The sequence below is a fragment of the Aotus nancymaae genome, unplaced genomic scaffold, assembly GCF_030222135.1.
Source record: "Aotus nancymaae isolate 86718 unplaced genomic scaffold, 86718_ANA_hifiasm-v0.15.2.pri h1tg000092l, whole genome shotgun sequence".
NCBI lineage: Eukaryota > Metazoa > Chordata > Mammalia > Primates > Aotidae > Aotus > Aotus nancymaae.
In genome coordinates, this window is record NW_026988507.1 from 9,880,860 (window position 1) to 9,900,545 (window position 19,686).

General features: G+C 38.0%; 1 protein-coding gene across 1 annotated transcript in view; it reads right to left on the reverse strand.

The window, feature by feature from the left end:
* The window catches only part of LRRK2 (leucine rich repeat kinase 2), a 147,521-nt gene extending 142,593 nt beyond the window's left edge, over positions 1-4,928 (reverse strand). Inside the window, exons 1-2 of the mRNA XM_021673776.2 lie at positions 4,690-4,928; positions 4,329-4,414 (exon numbers count right to left, since the gene is read on the reverse strand). Coding sequence (XP_021529451.2) covers positions 4,329-4,414; positions 4,690-4,840 — 237 coding nt within the window. The 5' untranslated portion in view covers positions 4,841-4,928. The remainder of the gene's footprint in view (positions 1-4,328; positions 4,415-4,689) is intronic.
* Positions 4,929-19,686: the final 14,758 nt, after the last annotated feature.

Consider the following 19,686-nt stretch of genomic DNA (forward strand, 5'->3'; position numbering starts at 1 on the left):
AGGAAAAGAAACATATAACACTGCCTGCCTAACTAGCAATTTTCTAAAGATTGTCGTTTATGAAGAAGCATTAATAAAATATGAAATAAACTTTGAAAATAAAACTGACAGTCTGGAATATCATGTTAAATGGCATCTAGAAACAAACCTTAATCTTTATTTTAAATAGTAATTAAGAATTACTATTAAATTAAATGGAGTAATTTACCTTAATACCTTAAATTCATCATTAAGAGTTTTTAATTCAGAACTTCTAGCTAATTCAACATATAAAGCATTAAAGGGTACTTACAGTTATTATACTGGAAATATGAAGAAATCTGAAGGAAAAATACTACTTTCAGGTGCAGTATTAAAATGTCAGTTGGAGACTCCTTTCTACATTCCCTTGGTAAGACCAACGATAATTTAAATGGATGTCATTGTACTTAGCATGGCCACAGTATTTGTACCAAACCATTTTGCTTTTTATTAGCTTGCACAAAAAGCTGTTGAATTCAGCAGCCAGTAGACTGTATGATGCAAAGAGAGTTTGAAGGTGTGAGAAGACTTGAGTCTTCGGTCTGTCACAAGCCGTTTGATCCTCAGTGAGCAGCTTACTCTCACTGAGCTATGAGAGTAAAATATCCAGTAAAGTTTCTGAGAGGGCAGTGAGATTTCAGTGAGAATCAAATACCATAATATGCAATGTCCTTTATAGGCTTATACACATGTGGTGCTGAAGTTAATAATTCTATTCCACTAAATTACCAAATCAAAAGACTATTCCTCACACAGATCAACAGAACAGAATAGAAAACCTAGATAAAAATCCAGGAACTTAAAGGCAACTCATTTCCAAAGGTGCCAAAGACATACAGTGGAGAAAGGACAGTCTCTTTAATAAATAGTGCTGGGAAAACTGGATTATATTGCTATGCAAAAGAAGGAAACCAGATCCAGAGCTTTTACCATATACACAAATCAATTCAAAATGGATTAAAGACTTACATCTCAGACCTGAACCTATGAAACTACTAGAAGTAAACATTGGGGAAATGCTACAGGACATTGGTCTGGGCAATGATTTTTGGGGTAGGACCTCAAAAGCACAGGCAACAACAACCAAAATAGACAGATGGAACATTATCAAGCTAAAAAGCTTCTGCACAGCAAAGGAAATCACCAACGAAGTGAAGAGACAACCTAAAGAACTGGAGAATCTATTTGCAAACTATGCGTTCCACAAAGGGTTAACAACTAGAATACAAAAGGAACTCAAAACTCAATTAGCAGAAAAAAATCTTATTTTTAAATGAACAAAAGATCCAAATAGAAATTTCTCAAAAGAAGACAGGCAAATGGCCAACAGGTATATGAAAAAAAAAAATCCTAAACATCACTAATCATTAGGGAAAGGCAAATCAAAACCACAATGAGACATCTCACCACAGGCAGGCTATTATCAAAAAGACAAAAATAACAAATGCTGGTGAGGATGCAGAGAAAGGGGAATGGTGGTACACTGTTGATGGGAATATAAAGTAGTATAGCCATTAAGAAAAGCAGTATGGAAGTCCCTTAAAAAAATAAAAATAGAACTTGCATATGATCCAGCAATCTCACTGCTAAGTATATATCCAAAAGAAAGACACCGGGTACGGTGGCTCACTCCTGTAATCCCAGCACTTTGGGAAGCCACGGCAGGTGGATTGCCTGAGCTCAGGAGTTCATGACTAGCCTGGGCAACATGGTGAAACCCCACCTCTACTAAAATACAAAAAATTAGCATGCTGTGGTGGCGTGCACCTGTAGTCCCAGCTACTTGCAAAGCTGAGGCAGAATTGCTTGCACCTGGGTGGCGGAGGTTGCAGTGAACCAAGATCATGCCACTGTACTCCAGCCTGGGTGATAGAGTGAGATTCTGTTTCAAATAAATAAATAAATAAACATCAGTATATCAAAGATATGTCTGAACTTCCATATTTATTGCAGCACTGTTCACAATAGTTAAGATACAAAATCACCTTACAGGTCTATCAACAGATTAATAAAGAAAATATGGAGGCCAAGGCAGGAGGATTGCTTGAGGAAAGGAGTTTGAAACCAACCTGGGCAACATAGCAAGACTCCAACTCTACAAAAAGTAAAAAAAGATTTAAAAAAATTAACTGAGCATGGTGGCACATGTTTATACTCCTAGCTACCTAGGAGGCTGAGGCAGGAGGACTACTTGAGCCCAAGATTTCAAGCCTGCAGTGAAGCAGAGTGAGACCCTGTCTCTAAATTAATTACTTAATTAAAAATGAAAGAAAATGTGGTATACATACACAATGGAACATTATTCAGTCATACAAAATGAAATCCTGTCATTTGCAACAGCCTGGGTGGGACTGGAGGTCATAAGGTTAAATTAAATAAGCCAGGCACAGAAATAAAATATTGCATATTCTCACTCATATGTAGGAGTTGAAAAGGAGGATCTCATTGAAGGAGAGAGTAGAATGGTGATGACCAGAGGCTGGGAATGAAAGGATGGGGAGGGATGAAAGAAGGCGGTTAATGAGCACAAAAATATAATTAGATAGAAGCAATAAGTTCATATGCAATAGAATAGTAGAGAAATTACAGTTAATAATTTATTGCATATTTCAAAATAGCTAGAAGAAAGGAATTTTAATGTTGCCAACACAAAGAAAAATGTTCCAGGTGATGGATATTCCAGTTACCCTGATTTGAACATTACACATTGTATACATGTATCAAAATATCATATGTAACCCCAAAATATATATAACTATGATATATCAAAAAATGAATTAATTAATTACTTTTAAAAACACTCTTCCTTGTTTTCCAGCATACTTTGCCTCTGGTACCCTCTTGGCAGAAATATTGAGTGACACTCGTAACTACTCCAGACAAGTATTTCCAAAATTAAGAATTAAGTGGTGAGTATGTTCCAGGCACTCTTGGGTTCTCAAGTCTAGCACTGCCTTTATCTGAACCCTGCAGACCAAAGCCTACCCAGGTTCTGACTGTCCTGAGTGTTACCAAGCAGGAGTGACTCTATCAAGTACAGAGTCTAGGGAATGAAGGTGGCCGGAATCAGGCACTTCTGAACACCAAAGCAGAGGCAAGTAAGAAGGGATGATGTGAGTGCAGGGCAGGAAGCACAATAGGCCAGTGCCCAAAGAGTGACTCATATTCCACAGGCAAAATTCTGACTTTGAGTCTTAAAAGAACAGCATCTTTATTATGCCTCCATCTTTTATTGGTTTGGTTTTGATATCAGCAGGAAAATCTGTAACAGTCAGATGGAAAATATTTCACAGTTGAAAACAAATTAAAATATTTCTTCCAGATATAAATGTCCTCGTATCAAAGAAGCTAGATGGTTCACCCAGACTAGATACAGCTAGCTACAGGGATAACCATGAAGATAAAGATAGACACACACCAATTTAAAGATTGACATGTCTTACATCTGTCAAGCCTCTCAAGTATTAAGAAACATTGGCTTTCTGACTCCACCTCCGTGGCATTCAAAGTTCAATTCTCTTTCTCTGCATGAGTTAACATGTAGATAACAAAACTGATTTCAGTTCCCCAAATCTCAAAGTGCTCCAAAGGAAGTTATCACCTTGGCCTACAATTTTGTTTTGACTGGAAATCATTCTTAATTACCATTCTAAGGCCCCCTTTAAAAAATATATCCAAGGTATTTAGCAAATTTCTGAGTTTCCAATAGTACATATTGTGAAAGTTTCACTTTTACATGCATTTTATATGACAACAGTTGTAAACTATGAGGAACTTATAAGACATCACTTTCTTTAGAGACTACAAGGTATACTATAACTGAAGGCTAGAAATCTGTCTTCGAGTTTTACAAAAAAGTGCTGAGCTCTACAAGAGTTTGCCAGTGACTAAGTTGCATTTTATCGCCATTAGTTATTCCCCTTTTCCAAACTGTTCATAATCCTTTCATCTAGGACACGCCCTACATTGGGAAGATTCTTGGAATAGTCAGGTCTAAATACTAATGAATTCATCTTGCCAATAACGGGACTAAACCCGAACCCATTTTTATCCCCCTTCTCCACTATCCATATTGTGGGTTTAATAAAGTTACTTCTGAAAGACACTCAGGGAACACGTACTGGGGCCCTTTACCAGCTTACACTGTCTAATGATTTAACAATTCTCTCATCTTAAAATCACAGTCAGAGGTTCCTCAGGCCAAATTTCGGGAATAACCAAGAACTCCCGGGTATATAACACTGCCAGTAAAACGTCTCCTCCCAAACAGAAGGGGGAATGAGTTGAAGTGAAAACAATGCCTTTACCTGCTGCACACTCGCGACTCTCATATACGAGTCCAAGACGATCAACAGAGGCACGTGGATATTTTTGCCTTGAAATAACTTGGAGGCTGGAAAACAAGGGGGTGGGGAAAAGAAGCGAAGTCACAATCCACAGCACCCCCTTTCCTTTAAGTCTGAAAAAGGGAGAAAAGTCAAAAAAGTGAACGCAAGCCCTCTTTGGAATTCTCAGCTCCTCTCAGCCCTAAGGAAAGGATAGGGGAGTTTGAGGCTCCTTAAGAATCCAGGTTTGAGCAGCGTCAAGGGAAGGAGGACAAAGTTTGCAAAAGTGAGAGGGGGAGAAAGTTTGCAAAAATAAATGCACAGTTTCCTTGCAAGTGATTACCGTGCTCGGAGTACGTGAACACCAGCAGATCCTCCAGGATTTGGACCAGCGTTTCTATCTGTTTTCCTTCCTGGACGTTGTTCAGCCTGACTATTAACTTCTTCAGAGTTTCCTCGTCCTCCTCGCACCCCTGACTGCTGCCACTAGCCATGGTGGCCCCTGCTTCCAGCCCGCAGCCCTCCCAGCACGAACGTCCGCTACTCTGGGAAGCGGCAGTGGCGCCGGCCACAGCTTCCCGGGGGCGAGCGCAGCTCACCTCACCGCCCGCAGCCAGCGCTTCCCGCGGGCCCCATCGGCACCCACGCCCGCCTGTTTATGAGGAAGGCGGCGGCTCCCCGCCCCGCGCTGCCCTCCCTCTCCGGAGCCCTCCTGCTCGGCTTCCTCCTCCCCCACCCAGGCCCCAAAAACCAGCTCAGGGGCCTGCCCGAGGCTCGGCGGAGGCGACGGGCCTCCCAGAACCGTGACGGCGGCCGAGCAGCTGCTGGAGCCGGGCCTGGCCGGGATGACCGTGCCCGTGGCCCCCACGCTCGCCTAAAGCGGACCCCGGGCTGGCGCCGCCTCCTGGGACCAGATTCCACCCCAGCGGCGGGCGCGGCCGGCCGGGAGTCGCGCAGGAAAGGCCCCAGGCCCCGAGCCCCGCAGCGGAGGCGCGCAGTGCGCAGCCCGGCCGGCCACCCTCCGCTACCCGCCAGCCGGGGTTCCTGAGGCCCCACGGAAGGTCTGGGAACTGGGAGCAGAAAAAATGAAAGCCGCCTATCTCCAGATCTAAGAATAGAAATCAGGGCGTTGGGAAAACAGGACACCGCCCAGATGGCCCCTTTTAGGAAAACATTCTCTTTAGAGATCCCCCTATAGGGAATCAAGTAATATCCCCCAAAGGATGGAGAGAGAGGTTAGCTATCAAAACTTGCCCGCTACTGTCTTTTTTATGATTGTGGTGACTGTCCGTGGGAGAGGAAATAAACATTGTTTCTCTGTGAGTTATCTGAAGCTCTGGTCACCACAAGGCCACTAAATTAACTTTTGGAAATTTGAGTTGCACTAAGCAGGATCCTGATGGTTGGGACACCCGAAAAGTAATCAGCTCTCAGAGCTATTAGAACTAAGACGAAGAACAGGGTACATAAAACGAAAGGTGAAAAGGTGAGAGAAGCAAACCTAAGTACTTTTCTCTTGGTATTCAGAATTACTTATGAGTATCAGTGTCTATCACCCCCAAGTTTTTTTTGTTTTTGTTTTTTGATGTTTGTTTGTTCTGTTAAGTACCTAAGTAATACGTTTTCTAGGAGGAGAAACCTAGCAAGAACATTGCAGACAAGGCTAGGCAAAGATGATCTATCCCTCAGGTAATGTGTCTGTCCTCAAGTTCATCTACAAAGAAGAGGATTGGGCTGAAAGTTAGTACTTCACAATTTTAGATTTGTTTTCACATATGTTACTTCAATCCTGATGACAATTCTGAAATGGATAAAACTGCTACTATGTATCCTTCTTTCACTAATGAGGAAATTGAGATTTGGAGTTGATAAGTGAAGATTTGCTGGAGTCACACAGGTGGGAAGTTGAGAGCCAGGATTTCAACCCAGGCAAATCTCAAAACACCAGGTAGGAGGTTCTTCATACTCTAGCACTTTAATAAGAACGCTCTAGACTTTGTTAATTCATTTAGATTAGTAAGAAAGCAAATTCCTACTCAACCTGGAATTGGGTCTATGTCTTGTAGAGTCTTCAACTTTAGCAGTTGAAATGATAGAATGGTTAGGATTTGTTTCAAAGTCATCCAGCGGTGGAGGAAAAGATGAAATGTGTGGAGGCAGAGATAATAATAACAACTTTTGAACTGGCAATTGTTGAAGATAATGAGATGGGTTCATGAGGTCTGTTCTGCTATTCTGTCTGTATAAAATTTGCCATAATTTAACAAAAAACTCCCAATCTTACACTATTTATCATACCTACAGGGTATTCTTTTCTAAGTTGTTTCTGACCTTGTTTCAATTTCTGATGAGTTAATCAGTGTCTCAAATATTTCTAGGAATTCTCCATCTCATGCATTCCTTCTGTTCCTCTGCATTAGTTTCTCCCTTCCTATTCTACTGAATTACAACCTTGCAAGAAATTAAAACCTACCTCCCTTCAAAAAGAAAAATAAATCTAAATTAAAAGATGTCCCCTAATTTCCACAATTCATTCATCCATCTATTGCCTATTTATCATCTACTCTATATTAGCCAGACTGTGAGTAGGCAATATGAAAATATGAATTCTCTGTTGGGAGCATTCTCCCATGAACTACTGCAGTGTTAAGGCAAAGCATTCTCTTAGCTTTCAAAAATGTTTAATTGATTGCAAAAATTCCAATATTGATCAACTCTTCAGGTAGTTAACAAAACTGAAAATGAAGATTACAGGCACAAATTTATGATTGATGCAGTGTTCAGTGGAGAATAAAATGGTGCTAGAACATTTGGCTACCTTCCTGAAAAGAAAAAAAATAAAGCTTACAATACTAATTACAGCAAACATCACAACAAACTCCAGATAGATTAAAAAATTAAAAATAATTTAAAAAATATATAATAGTTATTTAATCTTGAATAAGAAAACATAAAAACAAGAAAGAAATCACATAAGATTGGTATATTTGACTCCATCAAATTTAAATTTCCTGCAGTCAATGAAAAATATACCCATTAATGAAACTAAAAGTCAAATGGCAAACTGGAAGAAAAAAGCTGTAATACATATGATGAAACACAATTTGCCTTCAGCTTTCAAAAGTTCTTACAAATCACTGGGAGGAGGGTATTATGCCACAGATAGACCAGGAAAAAAAAATAAACTAAGGTTTTCAACAGGAAATGCACTCTGAATAACCAATAACTATTTTTTAAATGTCATAATTATAAAAAGTTGTGTTCATAAACATGAGCGACACACAAGTATAAAGTGTAATTGTGTGTGTGTGTATGACAATGAGAGAGAAACCATGAAAATAAATCTAACAAATATTTATAAAACCTTTTTGAATAAATTATTGAACTATGTTAATAGGCATTAAAAAGGCATTAATAAATGGATAGTACATATTAATTAATGGGAAAATTAAATATCAAAAACATGTCAATTCTCCACAAAGTAATAAAAAACAATGCAAGATGAGTGAAATTCTCAGCAAGATTTACATAAATTTCAGCAAGATCAAAAGACCTAATATAAACTAGACACTTTTGAAGAAGGACAAGGTGGGAGAATTTCCATCTTGGAATGTCAATTGACATCCAATTGACATTGATTCAGAGTATGTATAGCCTTTCTCTATCAATTTCCCAAGAAGGAAAATGTACCCCTAGGATGAAAGAGGGGAGCCCTGAAAGCACAGAGTTTACCCAGCAGGCAGTCTTTCTATGAATTAGAAAATGGTGCCACTGCTTCAAAGTAGATACAGCTTTGTGTCTGGGTATATCAAGCAGGATTAGGATTTCAGTCTCTACCCATTTCTTCATTCTGGTGTTGTTATGGAGGACACAATTTGTACAATATAGGAAGCATTGTATTTTTATGAAACTATAGAAATTAATTGGCATGTTATTGACACAGCTATACAAAATGACCAAAGAGTATAGAAAACCGAGAAACACATCTTTACATATATGGAAATGATATATGAGAGATGTTACATTGTGTACCAGTGGAAAAAAAAGGGCAATTTGATAAATGAATATGAGCCCACTGCTTGTGGAAAAAGCATCAAATGATATGCCTACCTCACACCATATTAAAAAATAAATTCCACGTAGATTGAACATTTTTGTATTAAAAAATGAAAATTGGCCAGGCACGGTGGCTCACACCTGTAATCCCAGCACTTTGGGAGGCCGAGACAGGCTGATCACTTGAGATCAGAAGTTCTACCCAGCCTGGCCAACATGGTGAAACCCCATCTCTACTAAAAATACAAAAATTAGCCAGGCATGGTGGCACATGCCTATAATCTCAGCTACTGGGGAGGCTGAGGCAGGAGAATTGCTTGAACCAGGGAGGCAGAGGTTGCAGTGCGACAAGATTGCACCATTGCACTTCAGCCTGGGTGAAGAAGTGAGACTCCATCTCAAAAAAATAGAAAACAAAAGATTTGAAAAAAATAGAAAATTATCTGACATGAAGAGGGAAAAACCAAGACACAAATTACAGTTCAGACAAGGCATGGTGGCTCACAACTATAATCCTAGCACTTTGGGAGGCTGAGGTGGGAGACTTACTTGAGGCCAGGAGTTAAGACCATCCTGGGCAACACAGAGAGACCCTGTCTCTATATGTCTCTATAAAAAATTTAAAAATTAACTAGGTATGGTAGTGTGTGCCTAACTTCTCAGGAAGCTGAGGCAAGGGGATCACTTGATCCCAGGAGTTGCAGGTTACAGTAGGCTATGATTGTGCCACTGCACTCCAGCTGGATGGACAGAGCAAGGCCCTGTCTCTAAATTAAAAAAAAATAAAATCATAGTTCACAATGTCAGAGACATTGAAATTTAAGACTAAGTGTACAAAAGACTCAATCAACAAAGTTAAAAGATGACCACAGATTGGAAGGTTTTTGCAAAGCATATAACAAATAAAAGTTAATAAGAATATATTTTAAAAACTATCACAAATTATAAAGAAAAAGATAAGTAGCCTAGTTTTTATATAAGTTTCAAAAATATAGCTGGGTACAGTGGCTCATGCCTATAATCCCAGCACTTTAGGAGGCCAAGATGGGCAGATCACTTGAGGCCAGGAGTTCGAGACCAGCCTGATCACAACATGGTGAAACCCTGTCTCTATTAAAAATACAAAAATTAGCCAGTTGTGATGGTGCATGCCTGGAATGCCAGCTACTTGGGAGGCTAAAGCAGAAGAACTGCTTGACACAGGAGGCAGAGGTTGCAGTGAGCCAATATTGCATCACTGTACTCCAACCTAGGTAACAGGGTGAGAATTTGTCTAAAAAAATTATATATAGATATGGCAATGTGTAGAAGAGTAAAGGCCAATAAACTTAATAAACTGGTAAAAGTATAAATCAGAGCAAGCACCTTGGAGAGCAAATGGCAAAATCTAGGAAAGCTGATATGTCTATTCTATGACCTGACATTTTCACTCTAGGGCTATTTCTTAGAGAAATTCTCGAATGTACATAAGGACATTTACATAAGAATCTTCAGTGTATCATTTTTTGCTCATAATAAAAATGTAGACCATATGAATATCTATCAACACATAAAGTGCAAATATTCATATAATGGGCTTTTATAAATCTGTGAAAATTATCGAACTAGGGCTCCATATCAATGTGGCTAAATAGCAAAAATTGTAATACTGGGCTTTTAAAAAGTTGCAGAGGATACATATAGCATGATATCAGTACTCCAATGCTAAAAAATATGCAAGATTTTATATACTTTAGGGATATATATGTATGTATAAAAATTATGCTTGGGAATAATATTTACCAAATCCTAGCTAGTGGTTATCTCTGGGGAGAAGAAAGAAGAAATTTACCTGGGAAGGATATTTTATAGACTACAAGTATATCTGTAACTTTCTTTCTCTTTAAGATTGTCATTAGGTACATGGGTATTTATTATATTATTACTCATATTCTGTTTCTAACTAATTTAATAATAAAAATAATTAAACATATGTTTAACTTCACTGGTGCTCAAAGTAATACATCAACAAATTAACCCTTTTCATTGGCCAAATTATTAAAGAAGTCTTTGAAATTTGGGCAGGAGTTTCTTATGAGGAAATGATAAATTGTTCACGATATATGGGAAAACAATATTATAAAATTCCAGAATTTTGATTCAGGTTTTCCAAAAACACCCAAAAAAAGTGTATGCCTAATAAAACTACTGAAAGTAGATAAAACACACACATAACAATAGTTTGTGCTAGATGATCACATAAACCAGTCAATTAAAGTAGTTTTATATATGTGTTATATACTGTATTCTTACAATAAAATGAGCTAGAGAAAAAAATGCTATTAAGAAAATTACAAGGAATAAAAAAAACACATTTGCTGTTTATTAAGTGAAAGGGGAACATCATAAGGTCTGCATCGTCATCATCTTCACATGGAGTTGGCAGAGAAGGAGGAGGAGGAGCAGGACTTGGTCTTGCTCTCTCAGGGGTGACAGAGGTGGAAAAGGTAAAGAAGGATGAGGAAGCACACTAGTGAAGACATCTAAGGCTTATGCGTGGAGCTACACAGTTCAATCTCGTATTGTTCAAGGGTCAACTGTACTTCACTGATAACTGAAAATTCCATGAAGACATCCTGGATTTTTTCCTGTACCAACTCAAACAGCTTCTGGCACAGAGAAGCCATTAGTGGAATAGTTGTTACTTAGATGAATAACTGAATGAAGGGAAATGGAAGGCCAGAAGACTAAAATGATCTTCCCAAAGGCATCACTAAGAGGCAGAACCATACTGTGTGATGCCAGTTTCCCAGTCCAAACTTTTTCTATTACTTTATTGTTCTTAGGTGAGTTTCATTAAACCAGAGATAAGCTAGTAAATCACTGAAACTGCACTTACCCTTTATATCTGTGCCTTATATATACTGAAAAAAACTTTTTTTTCTCGTTTCTGAACTAGAGATAAAAATTACAACTGTGCTGTGGTATGATATTCTCATATCAGTTGAAATAATCTCTCATTAAAGTCACATATGAGTTACTCTGAGATTAGAACAGCAGAGTGTCCACAGTCTTCATGCTTGTCTTCCTCAGAAAAGCAGTCTTCCAAAATTATGTGGCAATATTATATTCTAGTTTAAAAGTTTTAAAAGTGCATGTGTACAGTAAGTGTATCAGAAAGAACTAGAATGGTGCTGAAACCCAGCTACTGTCTATTTTACCCAAAAAAGATCATTGCCTCTATGTTGCTAGCTATGTTATACATAAAGAAATATTTATTGGATTAAATTAAATTAAAATATTAGTCATGCTTTTTAGTCTCTGCATGGTATTTAATCTCTATTATACTAAGAACGAGAATAAAATGATGAATCTTTTTATCACACATCTTTATAGGAAAAAGTAACTTGAAATTTCTTTTTGCAGAAACATCGTTTTTTTCAAGTCAATAACTTTAACGTATCTTTAGAACATAGTTGTATGACTTTACCAAAGGTAATTATAAAATAAAGACACAAATATGCTTATTTTCCAAATGAAAAAACTATAGTTGGATTATATCCTTCACCACCGGTACTAGAATTTCTGAAAAATCCAGATTTTTTTTTTGCTATCATATGGATTATTTTAATTAAACCTATTAGAAGCACACATCTTTCTAGAGCATATTAAATGTGATTGTTTACTTTGTATAGAGTACTTTCTGAAATTAATAAGAAGGCAAATTCTGACAAGAATTTATATAGAAAGAAGTACATTTATATGTAGAAACAAGTATCTTCCAGGGTATTTACTTATTAAGTCCACAACTGTTGTGTACCTATTGTTTGTGGACTCTTCTCTGTGTCTTGGGAATGCCAAAAACCCAATCTCTACCCTGAAGCAGCTGACAATCTAATGAGACAAATACTCAATTAAGAAACAATACAACACTGTTACATTATAGTATATAAAAGTAATTGCTATAAGGGGAGAAAGGGAAAGTTTCCTAAGACTGCCTAGAAAGACCTGAGTTTTGGACTCACCATGCTTAGAAAGGAAGAAAGAGAGAGGGGTTCGGGAATGTAAGAAGTGAAAGGGTAAGAGGAGACTCAGGAGGTACAGGGACGGGCTGAGAGGAGGAAAAAGGAGAGAGCGGAGGCAGGTACTTAAAAGGGGAAGTGTTTACCACTAAGGTCAAAAGCAGGAAGAACTGAAAAGTGCCCTTGAGATTGCGTAACGGTGACGACCTTACTGAGAACAATTCTGCACAGTGGTGAGCTCTGAAATCCAACTGTAGCATGCTCACTGGACTGTGAATGGGAATGGATGACTGTTTTACAGGTAAAGTTAATCTTCAGTTTTTTTTTTTAATTAATGAAGTGGCTTTTTTCCCACTGTAATTTCTGAATCCACTTCTTGCCTCTTTTTATTATCTCTACATTACCGTTGATCCTTTTTCATAAAATTATCATTTCTCTCCAAGTATAAGAAACAACCCTGCTAAAAAACAATTTAATTGTTATAAACAAATGGAAACATACTTGTTCTACTGTATACCAGAAAAGGAACATTAAACCAATAAGAATGTTGACACAGTCCCCTCCACCACCGGGGTATGTTGTAATTGGCAGCCAGAATATGGGAACTATAGAGAGAAACTCCTCACCCACACAAGATCTGGGGGGAAAATTGAAGGATAAAATCAACAAAAGCAGATCAGATGCAAACTAATACATTAAAATCACTTTGAAGAAAGACAACTGTACCCAGGCAGGCAACACTATATCTAACAAATTAAATATATTAACATATCTAAAGAACAAGTGTATTATCTGAAAGGGATTGACCACAAAAACACAGAAAAACAACAAACAAGCAAACGAGTAATTTCCATCTAGGAAAAGTCCCTATTAACATAAATGTTGGTAAAAAAGTGGAAGAAAGGAGACTGCGCTGTTAGGGAGCATGTCTTCACTACTGGATTTGGGACACTTGGGTGAAGCTACCCTATTACCAAAATTAATGGATAAATGAATTCTGCAATTGTTTATTGAGAATCTGTTATTTGCCAGGCACTAGGGATACGAAAGTTAACACAGAGTTTATGATCTAGGGATGTTATAGTGCTGACTAATACAGGTGTTGCAATGAGGGAATGAGAATAAGTTAAAATGAGGTTACTATGAGAATACATTCAAAAGGGGACATTTTTAAAACAGGATATAAATGAGGGAAGGCTTTCTTCTAGCTTGTGTTCCTGGCGCAAGCCTGAAGGTAAAAGAGAGAAAGACTTTATTCTAGAAACTCAATAATATTCAGTATAGCTGGAGCCAGGAATGTAAACCCTAGAGTTGTTATAAGTTGTTTTCCCCTGGAAGCAGATTCTCAGAGAGAGAAATTAGTAAGCAGAAGGTTCATCTTTAGTAGGTAGTATGGAAGAGAAAGGAACAAAGTAAGATTGAGAGGAGAGACAAGTTGGGCTGTGATAGTCTTAACAGAGGCCTCAGCCAAACCCCAGCCAGTAGCTCTGAAGCTGAGTTGGCCCTTCAGTGCTATCCTGAGTTGAAACGACAGGACCAGCTCTCTACAGAAACTTCACGTATATCAGCCATTTGATATATGCAGTTCTGAAAAGGGATGACAGCTGAGGGCTGACTACCAACAGCAGTGCCAGTAGCTGTCAGAATAAACCTTTCAGTCTGGAAGGCAGATCTGGTAGCCGGATGACAGCATGAAAAGGGAGAGGGGAGATACAGCTGAGAAAGTGACCCGAGGCCACATCATGAAGGGTCTTCTAAGTCATGTTAGGAGCTTTGGACTTTACCTAAACAAGGTGGCCACTGCAAAGTTTTGCTTAAGATAGTGATGTGCGAATATATCTACTTTTAAGTGATCACTATGTCAGTGTTTATTCTTTTAGGGTGGGAAAAGAGACTAAAATGATAAGATTGGAGGAAAAGAAGGTACGTTAGGAGGCTATTGAAGGCTTCCAGGAGAGAGATGATGGCAGCCAGATGGGGCTATGGCAATAGAATTGGAAAATAGTTGATAGATTGAGAAAAATTTCAGTCACAGAATGGATTGAATTGGTTTTCTGATTTTATGTGAGAGTGCAAAGGAAGGAATATGAATGCTTACAAATTAAGTGACAGTGGTGCTATTCACCAAGCCAAGAACCACCAGAGATGGAACAAGGCTCAGTGGAAGAGGGGAAGGGATAGGAGTACCTAGTTCAATTTTAGAATCCTGGATATTACATGTCAGTGACATATCCAAGTGGTATGCAGCTAAACCTGCAGGTCAGGAGTTAAGAGAAAAAAAAATTTAGCTTCCAGTAGGTTTGCCTCCAATTTTGAAATAATAAATTATTTCTAGGAAAAAATTAAATCTCTCAGAGAAAGCTGTAGAGTAGGACAAGAACACCTGGGACAGAACTCTAAGAAATATTGTGTTACCTGTTTGGGTCGCTATAACAAAATATATTAGAATAGGTAATTTATAAACAACAGAATTCACTGCTCACAGTTCTGGAAGCTTGGAAGTCCAGTAGTAAGGCACCAGCAGATCTGTTGTCTGGTCAAGACCTGTTCCTCTAGATGATGCCTCCTTGCTGCATCCACACAAGGCAAAAGTGGTGAACATTGTGTCTTCACATGGTAGAAGGGACAAATGCTGTGTCCTTACATGGCAGAAGGAGTATAAGAAACTAGTGCATTCCTTTCAACCTCATTTATAATGGCACTAATACTATTCATGATGGCTCTACCCTCATGAATCACTTTCCCAAATCTCCACTCATTAGCAGTGTATCACAGTGGGTAGCAAGTTCCAACATATGAATTTAGGGGGCACCAACATTCAGACCATAGCAAATACCAACATTTAACGAATGGACAGAAAAGGACATTTATAAGGACAAATAAGCTCATGGAGCTAATGTGTCACCAAGTCTCAGTATCAGTGGCAGGGACAAAATGGTTTTCTTGCCAAGAGCTATTACAGAGGGGTGGTGTGGGCTGAAGCAAGCCCACAGGGTTCATGAGTCAGTTAGTAGAAAGTCAGGGCCTATGCTATGGTTTGAATGTATGTGTCTCCTCAACATTCATACATTGGACCTAAGACCCAATGTGACAGTATTAATAGATGGGGACTTTAAGAGGTGATGAAGTCATGAGGGATCTGTCCTCATAAATGGGATTAGTAGGCTTATAAAAGGGCTTAAGTTAACCAAGGCGCTTCTTGCCCTTCCACCTTCTACCACTTGAAAACACAGCAATAAGGTACATTGATCTTGGGCTTCCCAGCCTCTAGAACTATGAGAAATAAATTTCTTTTGTCAATAAATTACACAGTTTAAGAAATTTTGTTACAGCAGCAAAAATGGACTAAGACGGTCAGGTCCTGATGACATGTGCCCAAGGTAGTCATAGCATAGCTTGGTTTTATACATTTTAGGGAAAATGAGACGTATTCAACATATGTAAAATGAACATTGATTTGGACCAAAAGGCAGAATAACTTGAAGTAAAAGTGGAACAACGTCAAGCAGGGAAAGAGCTTCCAGGTCACAGAGAGGTGAGAGACAAACATAGGTGACATTACTCTGAAGTCCATACATTGACAGGCAGGTACGAAAGTGGCTTATGTATGAAATAGGTTGCTGTTATTTACTTCTGAAGTTGAAGTTGTTTAGGTTCAGTCTGTAGGGCTTTATGAAAGCACATCTTGGTTTTTAGTAATTCCAAATAAGGAGAAATGGGGGAGAAAAGAAAAAAAATTGAAAACATTATTTTGAAGACTTATAGCTAAGAAAACTTAGAATTCTGTCCAAACTGTTCTAAATTCTGTCCAATTCTGTTCTAAAAACTGTCTAATTCTGTTTTAAAGCTGACCCCAGCCACGGATTTGTGCCATTAAATACCTGTGAGTTGGGTGATCCTTTCCTTTTGAGGTTCCAAGATAAACCAGGGATCCTGGGCCTGTTAGAAGGTGACATGCCTTATCTACCAGTGGTGAGGAACCCTGTTCAGTGATAGTGTAGACAATGGTATGAGGCTAATTCTTCCAAGGGGCTTTTATTGGCTCCATTAGTCAAGTTTGATTCCTAAAAGGATATCATACCATTCCAGTTAAAGCCTTGATAAAACAACCAGTTTCTTCAATTGTGTCCTGTTACAAATGAAAACAGATTTTTATTGCACTTATACAAATAACTGTGTTATTGTAAGTTAAGAACACTCACAAATAGTTTCTAAATTCTGGAAAAATCAGGTAGAGAGAAACAAATATGCTTCAAATTTTGTTTATAGAAGTATACTTTACTTAATTGTTAACAGCTGTAAAGAGCTTAAAAGAAAAGTTTTCTTGACTCTGAAAAACAAAACAAAGGATTAGCAACATTTAAATTAAAAAGACTACTATAGTCTTCTATTAGTTCAGTTCAAGCAGTTTACTCCTGTTCTGCTTGATATTAATGAACATTTCAGCTCTCCATGAGAGCTGTGAAAGTTTTTTCCTCTATTCTAATGTCACAATCTCCAAAGTTAACAGAAATTTGTAATTAAGAACACTATTTAGAATTCTATGCTAATTATACAGCCACATTTTAAGGAGGACCAAAATAAGACAATTGTTCATGGATGACAAAAGGTTTTAGGGCCATAGCTAAAGACACAATTGACAAGAAGATTCGTTAACCTCTGTGTCACACAACAATTTAACATAACAATTATAATTATTACTGATAATGTACACTAAGTCATATCAGAATTATAGGAGTTTCCCATGATTTCGGGATGCATACCAATAACACATTTATACAAATACAGCCTAAAAAAATTAAACATCAGCTGGGTGTGGTGGCTCACGCCCGTAATCCAACACTTTGGGAGGCCGAGGCAGGCAGATCATGAGATCAGGAGGTCAATACATCCTGGCCAACATGGAGAAACTCTGTCTCTACTAAAACTAAAAAAATTAGCCAGGCATGGTGGTGCACACCTCCAGCTACTCAGGAGGCTGAGGCAGGAGAATCACTTGAACCCAAGGAGGTGGAGGCTGCAGTGAGTCAAGATTGTGCCACTGCACTACAGCTTTTACAGCACAGAGAGACTCTGTCTCAAAAAAATCAAACACCATTCATATTTGACAATGTTTCCTGTACTATTGTTATACCAAATGAGCCAAATTATGTCATTATTAGACTTAGGGGACCTAATATTTTAAAGGATTAATTAGATCAGAAAAAGACATAATTTATAATTTGAGTTTGGATAGTTTGTCGAATATCAAAGGTTTAAAACACTTGATATCACAGGTCATTATAAAATAAGTCATTAATTTGACAAAAGTGGTAACTCAAAAATTTCAAAAAAAGAAGCAAAAACTTTCATTCTTTTAGAGAGGAGACAATTTTCCAAACAATAACTGCTAATAAAAACTGCATGAAGCCAATTAAAGTTGTTTTCAAAATTTTATAAACAATCTATAAAATTTTAATCTTGATCATGAGATAGAACTTTCTTCTTTCTCTTTTCTTTTTTTTTTTTTTTTTTGAGACAGAGTCGTGCTACTTTGCCCACGCTGGAGTGCAATTGTCATAATCTTGGCTCACTGCAACCTCTGCCTCCTGGGTTCAAGCAATTCTCCTGCCTCAGCCTCCCGGGTAGCTGGGATTACAGGCATGTGCCACCACACCCGGTTAATTTTGTATTTTTAGTAGAAACGGATTTCACCCTGTTGGCCAGGCTGTTCTCAAACTCTTGACCTCACGTGATCTACCTGCCTCAGCCTCCCAAAGTGCTGGGATTACAGGCATGAGCCACCGTGCTCAGCTGAGATATAACTTTCATAAGCCTTTTATAACCTTTATTTAGGAGTCAGTTGATGCTTCAAGAAAACCTTGTTAATCTGACACAGACCCACATTCTGGTCTTGCATCAGTGTGCCTTTGACATTAATGATTAATTTATATGGAAACTGAACTCATTTTATCTCTTAAAATTGGCCCTTACATTCTCACACACCTACCTTATCCATGATAGTCCCTGGGCCTTGAGGAGTTGAATAGCTTTAATTTCTGGCTCTGTGTTTCAGGAATGCAGTTTATTTTGATTGGCATCTTGTACTGGGCCTGAAGATGGGGCCTTAATTGCTGTCAGTGTTTAAAATTTAGCAGGACTTGGTGTCTCTTTGTAGACTCAGGAGTCAAAGCCCTGTAACTCAATGTCATAAGTAGTTTGAAAGTGCATAAAAAGAGATACACTGATGTAATAATCTGAATTTTACTATTTTTTTAAATTTTTAGTTTTTTTCCTAAGCAACTGGAAGCAGGGAGGGGGGTTTCCAGGTTACAGGTGGGTGAGAGACAAAATGGTTGCATTCTTTTGAGTTTCTGTTTAGTCTTTGCAAAGGAAGCAATCAGATATGCATTTATCTCAGTGAGCAAAGGGCTAACTTCAAATAGAATGGAAGGCAGGTTTGCCCTAAGCAGTTCCCAGCTTGAATTTTCCTTTTAGCTTAGTGATTTTGGGGGCCCAAGATATTTTCCTTTCGCATTATATAACATACAATATTATATAATATACAAATTGTATCTAATGACATTATTAACATATTATATATAATATATAATTTAATATACAATAAATACAAAATAGATATAATGTGTTATACTATATACTTATGTATATGTATGCATGCATATATGTATATTATATGCACACTTATACATACACATATGATTGATATATATGTGTATGTGTATATATAAATATGAAAGGGAATTAAAAAGAGGAAAAATAAACTCTAAATAAAACAGTGTGTTTTAGTTGTTAATTTCCAAATGTCTGCAGAAACTGGTGCCCATTTTAGCTTGTGCCTGAGGGAAGTGATCCTGATCTTTGCCCATCTGCAGTATCTCCAATCCTGTATCTAACATTATTATCATCTTAGGCCATCTGGCCAAATCTTTACATAAGGAAATCACGAAGTAGCAGGATTTTGTAGTTGTCTTCTCTGTTAAAAATTTATTTTGGATATTTTTTCTCTGTATATTTCCTTCCACTTCCCATTTCTAACTGATTATTCATGCCTTTTATGTTTCTTGCCCAAGATTTGTGGGACCTGAGAACAAGATGCCTTCCTGGCATTTGTTATTCTAAGGCCTGTCCTATTTTGAGAGGTTAAGTGCCAATGAAAAGTGGAAGGTGTATTCGGGGAAGAAATGAGAAGGAAGTGGAGGAGGTAAGATTTTTCTAAGAGCAAAAAACACAAGGTCAGAATTGATGGAGGTGGGGTGAACTGGAGAAGGCGGGGCAGTGAC